The sequence below is a fragment of the Salvelinus alpinus genome, chromosome 6 (genome assembly GCF_045679555.1).
Source record: "Salvelinus alpinus chromosome 6, SLU_Salpinus.1, whole genome shotgun sequence".
NCBI lineage: Eukaryota > Metazoa > Chordata > Actinopteri > Salmoniformes > Salmonidae > Salvelinus > Salvelinus alpinus.
Window position 1 is genome coordinate 35,094,406 of NC_092091.1, and position 17,786 is coordinate 35,112,191.

Consider the following 17,786-nt stretch of genomic DNA (forward strand, 5'->3'; position numbering starts at 1 on the left):
GGTCATATTCTGGTGGCTCGTATGAATTCAAATCATGTCTCAAGTTTAAGAAGAACAAACTCAAACATCGGTCATTTAAGGTCTTATCTCCCAAAATAATTAACGTGGTCCAACCACTCAAGCTAATTAGGCCTACTATAATTGTATGTGACAAATCGGGAGGTTTGGAAAATTGGGAAGAGGGAATTTCCTTCGAAAGGACCCATGAGCACTAACGTGAAGTTCATAAGAGCATATCACATTTGCTGTCAAACAAACGCTACAGATGTTTATTTTGGGGAAAGGAAGGCTAGATACATTTTTCATTCATTCTCCATCTTAAAAATGTGGCATAAGTAAAAGCTTTGATTTCTGGATAAACAGATGGAAAAGGGGTCTTAGAAAACTTCTACCAGAAAAAGTCTTAAAAAGATATCAGAAATAGGGATGGGCATTTCATTTGAGTACTCAAGTATGCGACTGGGGGGCAAAATATATATATTTTTAGAACCCAAGTCCCACACTGGAATAAAAAATGTGCGCATTTATCGATATGTCAACAGTGAACAACAATGCCTAATTTATCATAACCATTACAGATAACAAATCCTGATTGCTAAATTGCCCCATATACAGTATATTCAGTCAATTAAAAAAACTAATGCCATTTAAGAATCATTTATTGAAACTGTGATATCAACTGGTTATAAACTCAGCAAAAAAAAGAAACGGACCTTTTTCAGGACCCTGTCTTTCAAAGATAATTCGTAAAAATCCAAATAACTTCACAGATCTTCATTGTAAAGAGTTTAAACACTGTTTCCCATGCTTGTTCAGTGAACCATAAACAATTAATGAACATGCACCAGTGGAACGGTCGTTAAGACACAAACAGTTTACAGACGGTAGGCAATTACGTTCACAGTTATGAAAACTTAGGACACTAAAGAGGCCTTTCTACTGACTCTGAAAAACACCAAAAGAAAAATGCCTAGTGTCCCTCCTCATCTGCGAGAACGTTCCTTAGGCATGCTTCAAGGAGGCAGGAGGACCGCAGATGTGGCCAGGGCAATAAATTGCAATGTCCGTACTGTGAGATGCCTAAGACAGCGCTACAGGGAGACAGGATGGACAGCTGATCGTCCTCGCAGTGGCAGACCAGGTGTAACAACATCTGCACAGGATCGGTACATCCGAACATCACACCTGCGGGACAGGTACAGGATGGCAACAACAACTGCCCGAGTTACACCAGGAACGCACAATCCCTCTGTCAGTGCTCAGACTGTCCGCAATAGGATGAGAGAGGCTGGACTGAGGGCTTGTAGGACTGTTGTAAGGCAGGTCCTCACCAGACATCACCAGCAACAACGTCGCCTATGGGCACAAACCCACCGTCGCTGGACCAGACAGGACTGGCAAAAAATGCTCTTCACTGATGAGTCGCGGTTTTGTCTCACCAGGGGTGATGGTCGGATTTGCGTTTATTGTAGAAGGAATGAGCTTTACACTGAGGCCTGTACTCTGGAGAGGGATCGATTTGGAGGTGGAGGATCCGTCATTGTCATGTTTTGTCTTTGATCATGTCTTGTCCCTGTGCTTCCCTCTGCTGGTCTTATTAGGTTCTTTCTCTTTCTCTCTCTCTATCGTTCCGTTCATGCTCCCAGCTGTTTCTCATTCTCCCTACGACCTCATTTACTCTTTCACACCTGTCCCCTATTTTGCCCTCTGATTAGAGTCCCTATTTCTCCCTCTGTTTTCCGCTCCTGTCCTTGTCGGATTCTTGTTTGATGTTTGCAGTTTCTGTGTCCTTGTTCCGCCCTGTCGTGTTCTTTTGCCTTCTTCAGATGCTGCGTGTGAGCAGGTGTCTATGTCAGCTACGGTCTGTGCCTTCCTGAAGCGACCTGCAGTCTGTGGTCGCGTCTCCAGTCGTTCCTCTCTATTGACGAGAGGATTTCAGTTTCCTGTTTTGGATTACCATTGATTTATATCCAGGAGAATCATTATTTGTTTTATACTGGAATAAAGACTCTGTTACTATTACGTCGCTTTTGGGTCCTCATTCATCTGCATAACAGAAGAATCCGACCAAGATGGACCCAGCGACTACGGATTCTCTCAACACTGCCGTCAAGTTCCAGGGAGCAATGCTCGGCAGACACGAGCAGGAATTGTCTGCTGCTCGTCATGCCGTTGAGACCCTGGCCACTCAGGTCTCCGACCTGTCAGGACAGTTTCAGAGTCTTCGTCTCGTGCCACCAGCTACTTCCTGGTCTTCCGAGTCTCCGGAACCTAGGGTTAATAACCCACCATGTTACTCTGGGCAGCCCACTGAGTGTCGCTCCTTTCTCACCCAGTGTGATATTGTGTTCTCTCTCCAGCCCAACACATACTCAAGAGAGAGAGCTCGGATCGCTTACGTCATATCACTCCTTACTGGTCGGGCTCGGGAGTGGGGCACAGCTATCTGGGAGGCTAGGGCTGAGTGTTCTAACGTTTATCAGAACTTTAGAGAGGAGATGATACGGGTTTTTGATCGTTCAGTTTTTGGGAAGGAGGCTTCCAGGGCCCTGGCTTCCCTATGTCAAGGTGATCGATCCATAACGGATTACTCTATAGAGTTTCGCACTCTGGCTGCATCCAGTGACTGGAACGAGCCGGCGTTGCTCGCTCGTTTTCTGGAGGGACTCCACGCTGAGGTTAAGGATGAGATTCTCTCCCGGGAGGTTCCTTCCAGCGTGGACTCTTTGATTGCACTCGCCATCCGCATAGAACGACGGGTAGATCTTCGTCACCGAGCTCGTGAAAGAGAGCTCGCGTTAACGGTGTTTCCCCTCTCCGCATCTCAACCATCTCCTCCCACCGGCTCAGAGACTGAGCCCATGCAGCTGGGAGGTATTCGCATCTCGACTAAGGAGAGGGAACGGAGAATCACCAACCGCCTTTGCCTCTATTGCGGTTCTGCTGGACATTTTGTCATGTCATGTCCAGTAAAAGCCAGAGCTCATCAGTAAGCGGAGGGCTACTGGTGAGCGCTACTACTCAGGTCTCTCCATCAAGATCCTGTACTACCTTGTCGGTCCATCTACGCTGGACCGGTTCGGCTGCTTCCTGCAGTGCCTTGATAGACTCAGGGGCTGAGGGTTGTTTTATGGACGAAGCATGGGCTCGGAAACATGACATTCCCCTCAGACAGTTAGGGAAGCCCACGCCCATGTTCGCCTTAGATGGTAGTCTTCTCCCCAGTATCAGATGTGAGACACTACCTTTAACCCTCACAGTATCTGGTAACCACAGTGAGACCATTTCCTTTTTGATTTTTCGTTCACCTTTTACACCTGTTGTTTTGGGTCATCCCTGGCTAGTATGTCATAATCCTTCTATTAATTGGTCTAGTAATTCTATTCTATCCTGGAACGTTTCTTGTCATGTGAAGTGTTTAATGTCTGCTATCCCTCCTGTGTCTTCTGTCCCCTCTACTCAGGAGGAACCTGGTGATTTGACAGGAGTGCCGGAGGAATATCATGATCTGCGCACGGTCTTCAGTCGGTCCAGAGCCAGCTCCCTTCCTCCTCACCGGTCGTATGATTGTTGTATTGATCTCCTTCCGGGGACCACTCCCCCTCGGGGTAGACTATACTCTCTGTCGGCTCCCGAACGTAAGGCTCTCGAGGATTATCTGTCTGTTTCTCTCGACGCCGGTACCGTGGTGCCTTCTTCCTCTCCCGCCGGAGCGGGATTTTTCTTTGTTAAGAAGAAGGACGGTACTCTGCGCCCCTGCGTGGATTATCGAGGGCTGAATGACATAACGGTTAAGAATCGTTATCCGCTTCCCCTTATGTCGTCAGCCTTCGAGATTTTGCAGGGAGCCAGGTGCTTTACTAAGTTGGACCTTCGTAACGCTTACCATCTCGTACGCATCAGAGAGGGGGACGAGTGGAAAACGGCGTTTAACACTCCGTTAGGGCATTTTGAATACCGGGTTCTGCCGTTCGGTCTCGCTAATGCTCCAGCTGTCTTTCAGGCATTAGTTAATGATGTACTGAGAGACATGCTGAACATTTTTGTTTTCGTTTACCTTGACGATATCCTGATTTTTTCACCGTCACTCGAGATTCATGTTCAGCACGTTCGACGTGTACTCCAGCGCCTTTTAGAGAATTGTCTCTACGTGAAGGCTGAGAAGTGCGCCTTTCATGTCTCCTCTGTCACTTTTCTCGGTTCTGTTATTTCCGCTGAAGGCATTCAGATGGATTCCGCTAAGGTCCAGGCTGTCAGCGATTGGCCCGTCCCTAAGTCACGTGTCGAGTTGCAGCGTTTTCTCGGTTTCGCTAATTTCTATCGGCGTTTCATTCGTAATTTCGGTCAAGTGGCTGCCCCTCTCACCGCTCTGACTTCTGTCAAGACTTGCTTTAAGTGGTCCGGTTCCGCCCAGGGAGCTTTTGATCTCCTCAAGAAGCGTTTTACATCCGCTCCTATCCTTGTTACTCCTGACGTCACTAAACAATTCATTGTCGAGGTTGACGCTTCAGAGGTGGGCGTGGGAGCCATTCTGTCTCAGCGCTTCCAGTCTGACGATAAGGTCCATCCTTGCGCTTACTTTTCTCATCGCCTGTCGCCATCGGAACGCAACTATGATGTGGGTAACCGCGAACTGCTCGCCATCCGCTTAGCCATAGGCGAATGGCGACAGTGGTTGGAGGGGGCGACCGTCCCTTTTGTCGTTTGGACTGACCATAAGAACCTTGAGTACATCCGTTCGGCCAAACGACTTAATGCACGTCAAGCTCGTTGGTCGTTGTTTTTCGCTCGTTTCGAGTTCGTGATTTCCTATCGTCCGGGAAATAAGAACACCAAGCCTGATGCCTTATCCCGTCTCTTTAGTTCTTCTGTGGCTTCTACCGACCCCGAGGGGATTCTCCCTGAAGGGCGTGTTGTCGGGTTGACTGTCTGGGGAATTGAGAGACAGGTAAAGCAAGCACTCACTCACACTGCGTCGCCGCGCGCTTGTCCTAGTAACCTTCTGTTCGTTCCTGTCTCTACTCGTCTGGCTGTTCTTCAGTGGGCTCACTCTGCCAAGTTAGCTGGCCACCCCGGCGTTCGGGGTACGCTTGCTTCTATTCGCCAGCGGTTTTGGTGGCCTACTCAGGAGCGGGACACGCGTCGTTTCGTGGCTGCTTGTTCGGACTGCGCGCAGACTAAGTCAGGTAACTCTCCTCCTGCCGGTCGTCTCAGACCGCTTCCCATTCCTTCTCGACCATGGTCTCACATCGCCTTAGACTTTATTACCGGTCTGCCTTCGTCTGCGGGGAAGACTGTGATTCTTACGGTTATCGATAGGTTCTCTAAGGCGGCACATTTCATTCCCCTCGCTAAGCTTCCTTCCGCTAAGGAGACGGCACAAATCATCATTGAGAATGTGTTCAGAATTCATGGCCTCCCGTTAGACGCCGTTTCAGACAGAGGTCCGCAATTCACGTCACAGTTTTGGAGGGAGTTCTGTCGTTTGATTGGTGCTTCCGTCAGTCTCTCTTCCGGGTTTCATCCCCAGTCTAACGGTCAAGCAGAAAGGGCCAATCAGTCGATTGGTCGCATTTTACGCAGCCTTTCGTTTCGAAACCCTGCGTCTTGGGCAGAACAGCTCCCCTGGGCTGAGTACGCTCACAACTCGCTTCCTTCGTCTGCTACCGGGCTGTCCCCGTTTCAGAGTAGTCTTGGCTACCAGCCTCCTCTGTTCTCGTCCCAGCTCGCCGAGTCCAGCGTTCCCTCCGCTCAGGCTTTTGTCCAACGTTGTGAGCGCACCTGGAGGAGGGTCAGGTCTGCACTTTGCCGTTACAGGGCGCAGACTGTGAGAGCCGCCAATAAACGTAGGATTAAGAGTCCTAGGTATTGTCGCGGTCAGAGAGTGTGGCTTTCCACTCGTAACCTTCCTCTTACGACAGCTTCTCGCAAGTTGACTCCGCGGTTCATTGGTCCGTTCCGTGTCTCTCAGGTCGTCAATCCTGTCGCTGTGCGACTGCTTCTTCCGCGACATCTTCGTCGCGTCCACCCTGTCTTCCATGTCTCTTGTGTCAAGCCTTTTCTTCGCGCCCCCGTTCGTCTTCCCTCCCCCCCCCCCGTCCTTGTCGAGGGCGCTCCTATTTACAAGGTACGGAAGATCATGGACATGCGTTCTCGGGGACGTGGTCACCAGTACTTAGTGGATTGGGAGGGTTTCGGTCCTGAGGAGAGGAGTTGGGTTCCATCTCGGGACGTGCTGGACCGTTCGTTGATTGATGATTTCCTTCGTTGCCGCCAGGGTTCCTCCTCGAGTGCGCCAGGAGGCGCTCGGTGAGTGGGGGGGTACTGTCATGTTTTGTCTTTGATCATGTCTTGTCCCTGTGCTTCCCTCTGCTGGTCTTATTAGGTTCTTTCTCTTTCTCTCTCTCTATCGTTCCGTTCATGCTCCCAGCTGTTTCTCATTCTCCCTACGACCTCATTTACTCTTTCACACCTGTCCCCTATTTTGCCCTCTGATTAGAGTCCCTATTTCTCCCTCTGTTTTCCGCTCCTGTCCTTGTCGGATTCTTGTTTGATGTTTGCAGTTTCTGTGTCCTTGTTCCGCCCTGTCGTGTTCTTTTGCCTTCTTCAGATGCTGCGTGTGAGCAGGTGTCTATGTCAGCTACGGTCTGTGCCTTCCTGAAGCGACCTGCAGTCTGTGGTCGCGTCTCCAGTCGTTCCTCTCTATTGACGAGAGGATTTCAGTTTCCTGTTTTGGATTACCATTGATTTATATCCAGGAGAATCATTATTTGTTTTATACTGGAATAAAGACTCTGTTACTATTACGTCGCTTTTGGGTCCTCATTCATCTGCATAACAGTCATGGTCTGGGGCGGTGTGTCACAGCATCATCGGACTGAGCTTATTGTCATTGCAGGCAATCTCAACGCTGTGCGTTACAGGGAAGACATCCTCCTCCCTCATTTGGTACCCTTCCTGCAGGCTCATCCTGACATGACCCTCCAGCATGACAATGCCACCAGCCATACTGCTTGTTCTGTGCGTGATTTCCTGCAAGACAGGAATGTCAGTGTTCTGCCATGGCCAGCGAAGAGCCCGGATCTCAATCCCATTGAGCACATCTGGGACCTGTAGGATCGGAGGGTGAGGGCTATGGCCATTCCCCCCAGAAATGTCCGGGAACTTGCAGGTGCGTTGGTGGAAGAATTGGGTAACATCTCACAGCAAGAACTGGCAAATCTGGTGCAGTCCATGAGGAGGAGATGCACTGCAGTACTGAATGCAGCTGGTGGCCACACCAGATACTGACTCTTTCTTTTGACCCCCCCCCCCCCCTTTGTTCAGGGACACATTATTCCATTTCTGTTAGTCACATGTGTAACGAACGTTGTCAGGAGAAGGAGAAGAGGACCAAGGTGCAGCGTGGTAAGTGTCCATATTACTTTTAATAAATACGAAACACTTGAACAAAACAAAAAAACGACAAACGAACAGTTCTGCAAGGTGCAATACACAAAACAGAAAACAACTACCCACAAACACAGGTGGCAACAGGCTACCTAAGTATGGTTCTCAATCAGAGACAACGATAGACAGCTGCCTCTGATTGGGAACCATACCAGGCCAAACACATAGAAATACAAAACATAGAACAACATAGAACTCCAGACATAGAATGCCCACCCAAACTCACGCCCTGCCCAACCAAAATAGAGACATAAAAAAGATCTCCAAGGTCAGGGTGTGACAACATGTCTGTGGAACTTGTTCAGTTTATGTCTCAGTTGTTGAATCTTGTTATGTTCCTACAAATATTTACACATGTTAAGTTTGCTGAAAATAAACACAGTTGACAGTGATAGGACTTTTCTTTTTTTGCTGAGTTTATTATATTGTTGTACCCAATCTTCAAAAAGGTAGTAACCTTAGTAGTGGCGCTTGCTTATTGATGCCGATACCTGTGCAATGGCATAGCCTTGTTTTGTTAATTTATCAGACATGCCGCACTTATTTCCCAAGCCCTTATCACAGTCAAGACACACCTATTTTATAGTTTAAAAAAACATGATTTAATATATGAGAATGGAAAAATATAATATTTTTCCAAATTAAAAAAGTTAGTGAGAAGTGATGCGCATCTCACGTCTGAAACAGTTATTCTCAAAGAGGGATCATTTGAAACGGGGGTCAGTTTAGCAAAAAAACTATCTGTCTTCTTTTCAATATACATAAGTTCAATTTAGTTTATTCTGCCTGTTCTTTAGAATTGTCTAAATGGCTTAACAATTCCACATTGAACACTGCATGGTGATGTATTAACGTACATGCTACCGTTCAAATGTTTGGGGTCACTTAGAAATGTCCTTGTTTTTGAAAGAAAAGCACATTTTTTTGCCCATTAAAATAACATCAAATTGATCAGAAATACAGTGTTGACATTGTTAATGTTGTAAATGACTATTGTAGCTGGAAACGGAAAGGAAAATCTACATAGGCGTACAGAGGCCCATTATCAGCAACCATCACTCCTGTGTTCCAATGGCACGTTGTATTAGCTAATCCAAGTTTATCATTTTAAAAGGCTAATTGATCATTAGAAAATCATTTTGCAATTATGTTAGCACAACTGAAAACTGTTTTGTTGATTAAAGAAGCAATAAAACTGGCCTTCTTTAAACTAGTTGAGTATCTGGAGCATCAGCATTTGTGGGTTCGATTACAGGCTCAAAATGGCCAGAAACAAAGACCTTACTTCTGAAACTGATTAATGCACTCCTTGCCTGGTCCGTGAGGTTTGGTGGGCGGCCTTCTCTTGGCAGGTCTGTTGTGGAACCACATTCTTTCCATTTCCTATTAATGTATTTAATGGTGGGATGTTAAAAGTTTTAGATGTTTTTTTTAACCCAAGACCTGTTTGGAGAGCTCCTTGTTCTTCATGGGGCCGCTTGCTTGGTGGAGCCCCTTGCTTAGTGCTTTTGTGCAGACCCTGGGGCCTTTTAGAACAGGTATATATATATATATATATATATATATATATATACTGAGATCATGTGACACTTAGATTGCACACAAGTGGACTTTATTCAACTAATTATGTTGAAGGTCTGAAGGTAATTAGTTGCACCAGATCTTATTTAGGTGCTTCATGCACGCACCACTTTCCGTTTTATTTATTCCTTTTTTTATTTCACTTCACCAATTTAGACTATTCTGTGTATGTCCATTACATGAAATCCAAATAAAAATCTATTTAAATTACAAGTAATGCAACAAAATAGGAAAAACGCCAACGGGGATGAATACTTTTGCAAGGCACTGTATGTTTGGTGAGTAGGCTTAGGCTTAATGATTCTGAAGAAAATACTCTCTCTCTTAATCAAACTAATGTTTTGGCCTATTTTCAGTGTGGAACCTATCTATGTTTAGGGAGTTATATGCTAAGCTAACCAATTCTAAAAGGAACTAGCAGTTCACAAACCAGCCTAAGCGGGAAATTATTCCAAAACGGCAGCTCTTTGTTGGAACACATATTTCCCTACTTCAATCAGTCTATTTTGAATTTGTGATAAAACTGTCATCATACACACGCGTGTATCCCAGCACGCGTGTGTATGATCAATAATGGTGCCGGAGGAGATGGCTTCCGTTTTACGTCTCCTAACCAATTCTGCTTATTTGTTTATTTGTAACTTACTTGTAACTTACTTCTTGTACAGGACAAATAATTTTTTTACAAAGCGAGTTGGACGTGAAGGATTTACTTCAGACACCGGACACGACACAAATCCCCGTCATTCGCATAAAGAAGAGACAGAGATATAGGGGACGTAGGTCGGCATGCTTTGTAAGAATCCGACGGCGAGTGGGTAACCCACCACTACCATCCGTCCTATTAGCTAACGTGCAATCATTGGATAATAAAGTGGATGAGCTCTGATCAAGACTATCCTACCAACGGGACATTAAAACTGTAATGTCTTATGTTTCACCTCATGTTTTACCTCATTTCTACCAGCATGTTACGTGTACAACCAGAGGAAAAAAAGCTCTAGACCACCTTAACTCCACACACAGATGCGTACAAAGCTCTCCCTCATCCTCCATTTGGCAAATCTGACCATAACTTTATCCACCTGATTCCTGCTTACAAGCAAAAACAAAAGCAGGAAGGTCCAGTGACTCGCTCAATACGGAAGTGGTCAGATGACGCAGACGCTAAAGTACAGGACTGTTTTGCACAGACTGGAATATGTTCAGAGATTCTTTCTATAGCATTGAGGAGTACACCACATCAGTCACTGGCTTCATCAATAAGTGCATCGATGACGTCATCCCCACTGTGACCGTACCTACATACCCCAATCAGAAGCCATAGATTACAGGCAACATTTGCACTGAGCTAAAGGGTAGAGCTATTGCTTTCAAAGAGCAGGACTCTAACCCGGACGCTTATAAGAAATCCTTCTATGCTCTCAGACGAACCATCAAACAGGCAAAGTGTCAATATAGGACTAAGATTGAATCGTACTACAACGGCTCCGACGCACGTCGGATGTGGCAGGGCTTGCTTGCTATTACGAACTACAAAGGGAAGCACAGCCACGAGCTGTCCAATGACACAAGCCTGCCAGATAAGCTAAATTACTTCTATGCACACTTCGAGGCAAGAAACACTGAAGCATGCATGAGAGCACCAGCTGTTCTGGACGACTGTGGGAACACGCTATCAGTAGCTGACGTGAGTAAGACCTTTAAATAGGTCAACATTCACAAGGCCGCAGGGCCATACGGATTATCAGGACTTGTACTCAGAGCATGCGCTGACCAACTGGCAAGTGTCTTCACTGACAATTTCAACCTGTCCCTGATACCAACATCTTTCAAGCTGACCACCATAGTCCCTGTGCTCAATAACACCAAGGTAACCTGCCTAAATGACTACCGACCCGTAGCACTCACGTCTATAGCCGTGACGTGCTTTGAAAGGCTGGTCATGGCTCACATCAAGATCACAGAAACCATAGACCCACTCCAATTTCCATATCGACCAAACAGATCCACAGATGACGTAATCTCCGTTGCACTCCACACTGCCCTTTCTCACCTGGACAAAAGGAACATGTACGTGAGAATGCTATTCATTGAGTACAGCTCAGTGTTCAACACCATAGTGCCCTCAAAGCTCATCACTAAGCTAAGGACCCTGGAACTAAACACCTCCCTCTGCAACTGGATCCTGAACTTACTGACAGGCCGCCCCCAGGTGGTAAGGATAGGTAACAACACATCTGCCACACTGATCCTCAATATGGGGGCCCCTCAGTGGTGCATGCTCAGTCCCCTCCTGTACTCTCTGTTCACCCATGACTGCATGACCAGGCATGACTCCAACACCATCATTAAGTTTGCCACCGACACAACAGTGGTAGGAGTGATCACCGACAACAATGAGACAGCCTATAGGGAGGAGGTCAGAGACCTGGCGGTGCGATGCCAGGACAACAACCTCTCCCTCAACATGATCAAGACAAAGGAGATGATCGTGGACTACAGGAAAAAGAGGCCCATAGCGAGCATCCTGAGCATCCTTGCATCACTGCCTGGAATGGTAACTGCTTTTTTTTCTTCGTTGTACCCCACAAATGCACATGTACAAATGGAACACTAGAGTCAAAGCAAATTAACGTTGTCTTCAAAACAAAATTCCGAACCACATTCCATGAAATAATAGTACAGTACAGTTGAAGTCGGAAGTTTACATACACTTAGGTTGGAGTCATTAAAACTTGTTTTTCAACCACTCCACACATTTCTTGTTAACAGACTATAGTTTTGGCAAGTCGGTTAGGACATCTACTTTGTACATGACACAAGTCATATTTCCAACAATTGTTTACAAACAGATTATTTCACTTATAATTCACACTATCACAATTCCAATAGGTCAGAAGTTTACATATACTAAGTTGACTGTACCTTTAAACAGCATGGAAAATCCCAGGAAATTATGTCATGGCTTTAGAAGCTTCTGATAGACCTCCACAAGTCTGGTTCATCCTTGGGAGCAATTTCCAAATGCCTGAAGGTACCACGTTCATCTGTTCAAACAATAGTACGCGATTATAAACACCATGGGACCACGCAGCCGTTGTATCGCTCAGGAAGGAGATGCGTTCTGTCTCCTAGAGATGAACGTACTTTGGTGCGAAAAGTGTAAATCAATCCCAGAACAACAGCAAAGGACCTTGTGAAGATGCTGGAGGAAACAGGTACAAAAGTATCTATATCCACAGTAAAACGAGTCCTATATCGACATAACCTGAAATGCCGCTCAGCAAGGAAGAAGCCATTGCTCCAAAACGCCATAAAAAGCCAAACTACGGTTTGCAACTGCACATGGGGACAAAGATCGTACTTTTTGGAGAAATGTTCTCTGCTCTGATGAAAAAAATATATAACTGTTTGGCCATAATGACTATGTTATGTTTGGAGGAAAAAGGGGAGGCTTGCAAGCCGAAGAACGCCATCCCAACCACGAAGCACGGGGGTGGCAGCATCATGTTGTGGTGGTGCTTTGCAGCAGGAGGGACTGGTGCACTTCACAAAATAGATGGCATCATGAGGGAGGAAAATTATGTGGATATATTGAAGCAACATCTCAAGACATCAGTCAGGAAGTTAAAGCTTGGTCGCAAATGGGTCTTCCAAATGGACAATGACCCCAAGCATTCTTCCAAAGTTGGCAAAATGGCTTAAGGACAACAAAGTCAAGATATTGGAGTGGCCATCACAAAGCCCTGACCTCAATCCTATAGAAAATGTGTGGGCAGAACTGAAAAAGCGTGTGCGAGCAAGGAGGCCTACAAACCTGACTCAGTTACACCAGCTTTGTCAGGAGGAATGGGCCAAAATTCACCCAACTTATTGTGGTAAGCATGTGGAAGGCTACCCGAAACGTTGGACTCAAGTTAAACAATTTAAAGGCAATGCTACCAAATACTAATTGAGTGTATGTAAACTTCATAATCATTCTCTCTACTATTATTCTGACATTTCACATTCTTAAAATAAAGTGGTGATCCTAACTGACCTAAGACAGGGAATTTTTAAATGTCAGGAATTGTGAAAAACTGAGTTTAAATGTATTTGGCTAAGGTGTATGTAAACATCCGACTTCAACTGTAGGTTCTAGCCTGATAGAAAATGTAGTTTTGACGTCAATCACTCAAGCCCATCACTAATCAGAAATACATCAAAACACAAGATATATATTTTAAGAAATATTGCCTTTTTCCTCGTAATTACCTTTTTTCATGGTTTTGCCTCTTATTTCCATTATCCACATATACTATATATGCAAAAGTATGTTGACACCCCTTCAAATTAGTGGATTCAGCTATTTCAGCCACACCCGTTGATGACAAGTGTATAAAATCGAGCACACAGCCATGCAATCTCCATAGGATATCATTGTCAGTAGAATGGCCTTATTAAGAGCTCAGTGTCTTTCAGCGTGGCACCGTCATATGATACCATCTTTCCAACAAGTAAGTATGTCAAATTTCTGTCCTACTAAAGCTTCCCCGGTCAACTGTTTGTGCTGTTATTGTGAAGTGGAAACGTTTAGGTTCAACAATGGTTCAGCCGCGAAGTGGTAGGCCACACAAGCTCACAGAACAGAACCAGCGAGTCCTGAAAAGAGTAGCACGTAAAAATCGTCTTTCCTCGGTTGCATAATTCATTACCGAGTTCCAAACTAGCCCTGGAAGCAACGTCAGCACAGAAACTGTTCGTTGGGAGCTTCATGAAATGGGTTTCCATGGCCGAGCAGCTTCACAAAAGCATATGATCACCATGCGCAATGCCAAGCGTTTGCTGGAGTGGTGAAGAGCTCGCAGACATTGGTCTCTGGAACAGTAGAAACGCGTTCTCTGGAGTGATGAATCATGCTTCACCATCTGGCAGTCCGACAGACGAATCTGGGTTTGGCGGATGCCAGGAGAATGCTACCTGCCCAAATGCATAGTGTCAACTGTAGAGTTTGGTGGAGGAGGAATAATGGTCTGGGGCTGTTTTTCATAGTTTGGGACAGGCCCCTTAGTTCCAGTGAAGGGAAATCTTAACGCTCCTTCATACAATGACATTCTAGACTTCCAAGTCTTTGCGTCCAACTTTGTGGCAACAGTTTGGGGCCCTTTCCTGTTTCAGCATGACAATGCTCCCGTGCACAAAGCGAGGTCCATACAGAAATGTTTTGTTGAGATCTGTGTGAAAGAACTTGACTGGCCTGCACATAGCCCTGACCTCAACCCCATCGAACACCTTTGGGATGAATTGGAACGCTGACTGCGAGCCAGGCCTAATCACGCAACATCAGTGTCTGACGTCACTAATGCTCTTGTGGCTGAATGGAAGCAAGTCCCTGAAGAAATGTTCCAACATCTAGTGGAAATCGTTCCCAGAAGAGTAGAGGCTTTTATAGGAGCAAAGCGGGGACCAACTCCATATTAATGCCCATGATTTTGGAATGAGATGTTCGATGAGCAGATGTCCACATACTTTTGGTCATGTGGTGTATCTTTAAGATATTTGCACACTTCTCTCCCTCGTGAGGAGGGAGGATAATGAACGTTCACAGAAGTAACAATTAATGCTATATCTACCAATTACTTATAAGGATTTTACTGATATCAATTTAGTTTATTAATTATTAATGGTTCAAACTCGTAATTCTGTTACTAAAAAATGTGTCAAAAGAATTACTGCAACTGAATTTGCTACAATGGAAAATCATAATAGTCACAAACCACAGTTGGCATACTGGCATAGTGTTATGTTCAGCTCACAATGGTTTTCTTAGTCTTTCTGTTGTCTGATGGTCAAACAATGTGTTAAAACAGTCTGAGCAACTTTCTCTCTCTCTCTCTCTCTCTCTCTCTCTCTCTCTCTCTCTCTCTCTCTCTCTCTCTCTCTCTCTCTCTCTCTCTCTCTCAGCTCTTACTGACACCTACCCCTCTCCATTTACTGTACCAGCAAACTCACCCACTGAGCATGGACCAACACCAGACATCCATGAAATTTGGTCAGTCCACCCTAGCCATGATGTTAACATCCACAGATGGACAGTAAAGACAATTAGAGTATAGTACAGTACAGTAAAGTAGTGTACAGTACAGTAGATTGTACTGTACTGTTCTGAACTATACTCTACTTTATTGTACTGTACTGAACTCTAATGTACTGTAATCTACTGCACTGTACTGAACTCTACTCTACCCTGCTGTGCTGTATTGTACTGCACTGTACTGTACTGTACTGTACTGTACTGTGCTCTGCTGTGCTCTGCTGTGCTGCGCTGTGATCTACAAACTTGTGAAACATGAGGAGAATGACATTCATATCCATAATTATGCATTTCTGTGTGGTACAGATCAGGGACCCATGACGTAATTCCGTTACCGTAATTCCGTTGCTTGGTGTAAATCCACTTCACTTACTGTAGTTCAATAACCAAAATAGATGATTTCATACTCAAGGTGCCATCTCATAGCTGACAACCCATTCTTTCTGCAGACATCTTTGAATCTTAATAATTCGGAGCAGTTATCTATGTACATGACTTAGTCATGCGTACATAGATTTTACGTAAGGGTGATCACGGGAATCAAACCCACTTTCCTGGTTTTGCAAGCGCAATGCTTTACCAACTGACCTACAGAGCGTTCTTTGAACTTAGCGGAGGCCAGGAAAAAGACTCAAATTGTAACTTAGTTCCCTCTGTCAGTGTGGGAATATGTAAATGTAAAACGGAATAACTGTTCTGACTTTTCACCTAAATGCTTTGTCAGATTTGACTAAAACCAGCAAGTTCACTTTCAGGAGAACAGTAGCAGGAAAAGACCGAGCGAGATGGAGAGAACGAGAGATCAGGAAAGTGATGGAGAGAACAAAAGAAGCCTGTGAGAGAGAGAGAAAGGGAACAAGTTCTGCGAAAGAGAACAAGAGAGCAGGAGAGAACGAGAAAGCAGGAAAGAGAGAGGGAGAGAGGCCTGGGAGAGAGGCCTATGAAAGAGACGGAGAGAGAGAACGGGAGAAAAGGTGAAAAGCTAAGCAGTTTATGGCTCGTTTGTCTCAGACATGGAAGGAGCCCACATTCAGTACTCTCTATCCACAACAATGTGGTTTGGGCTTTTCAGAAAATATCATATGAAAGTGGCAGATAATGATTGCCGGTAGACTCTCTCACACTCTCCATTGTTCCCACTGAGACACCGCTTTCCTGGTGTCGCCCGTCACTCTCTGCCTCTTAATTGAAACAATTTCCTCCACCGCCAACGTTACAGCATTCACCTCCCCTCCACCATCCTATCTCTCCTATGAGATCCATGAGGTGCTACTGAAAGGCCCTGAGGCAGGCAGGCAGGCAGACAGACGCCAAGCTGAAAGGATCAGACTTTAGGAGGAGTGATCCATGGATGGTAGGAGAGATAGAAAGAACAGTGTTTACACGACGTCACCGAACCAGCTGTTTTCCTGCCTGTGTGGCTGGCTTTGGTCCAGGCTTCCTTCCTGTGACTGAGAAGACTGAGAGACTGAGAAACGGAGGGAGCCAATATAACGTGAGAAGCAGCCACTGCTGCTGCCGTCGCTAGCTGTGATATCCTTAAGTTCTCGCTCCGAGTTGTGTGCTGTACAATCCCCCTCACCACTTAGGGAGAAAACAGCCCGCTTGAGAGCCGAGCTTTGATATGTAGAAATATGAAGGCGTCTTATTTACCCCCCATCCCTCAGCTGGGAATGGAGGGATGAAAGAAGCGGAAAGAGAGAAGGAGGGAGAAGGAAGGAACAGGACGCTGAGGGTCTGGGGATTAACAATGACATAACATGAAGAGGGGTATGTCAGCGCAGTGACACCTCGTTTCGCCTGCCATTGTCTGATTACCCCAAACCACAGCCCACCATCGACAGGGATGATCACAGAAAGGCGGGAAAAACACAAATGTCAGTCTTAGGTGACAAAGCCAATTCCCGCAGTGCCTATTCCTTAAAATCAAACATTAGAGAAGTGGAGAAGAAGCAGAGTGAGCATAGGAGAAGGGAGAGAAAGAGAGAAGGAGGAGTATGGAGGGTGGAGGAGGAGAAAGAGAGAGGGGAGGAGAGACTCACACATGGACAGCTTACAGGGGATACAAACCAAAAGATTATGTTAATCTTACTTCCTTTGTCCCCCGCGAAATGTTTTCATACTACGCCTTTTATGTGTGGAGGAAGGGATGTGAACCTCTTCAGTCAGTGACAGTGGGCACTTTCTGTGTGGTTTCTGGGTAATTAGCAGCAGTAGCAGACCCTTTCTGTTTCTCTGCTCAAGCTTATGGTCTTCTTAAGGGATTTCTCCCCCCTCAGACCCCTCTCTCTGTCTGCTGCTGCTGGGGAGTCCTGATTCCCAGCCCTGGCCCCAGCTCCCCGGCACTCCCTGGCCCTATAGCTCACTGGCCAAGCCACGACCAGCCATCTGCTAGTGATAGGAGGATCAAAACCTTCTGAGGCTCTCAGCAGCGACAACAATCAAATGGACAGCTTAAGTTCAGACAGGTGACTGCATGAATTAAACCATTCAGGACTGAAACACAACACCGAAATGGGTCCCAATTCATCTGTCCACAGATTCCACTACTGTTCATATCCAGGCCTGACTTGGACTTAGCGCCATGTCCACATATTGCTGGTGTTCTTGTCTAGTTGGGTAGATGTTGTTGAAACCGTCAGATCCTTTTGAGGTTTGCCTTTTCAATAAATGATCTCGG

At 45.7% G+C, this 17,786-nt stretch overlaps 1 protein-coding gene across 1 annotated transcript; it reads left to right on the forward strand.

The window, feature by feature from the left end:
• The first annotated feature begins 966 nt into the window (after nucleotides 1-966).
• On the forward strand, nucleotides 967-17,501 carry LOC139579684 (uncharacterized). The gene is made up of 5 exons (XM_071408527.1): nucleotides 967-1,421; nucleotides 1,495-1,552; nucleotides 6,842-6,967; nucleotides 7,377-7,407; nucleotides 17,386-17,501. Exons 1-5 carry the CDS (start codon nucleotides 967-969, stop codon nucleotides 17,499-17,501), a joined length of 786 nt encoding a protein of 261 aa, XP_071264628.1.
• Nucleotides 17,502-17,786: the final 285 nt, after the last annotated feature.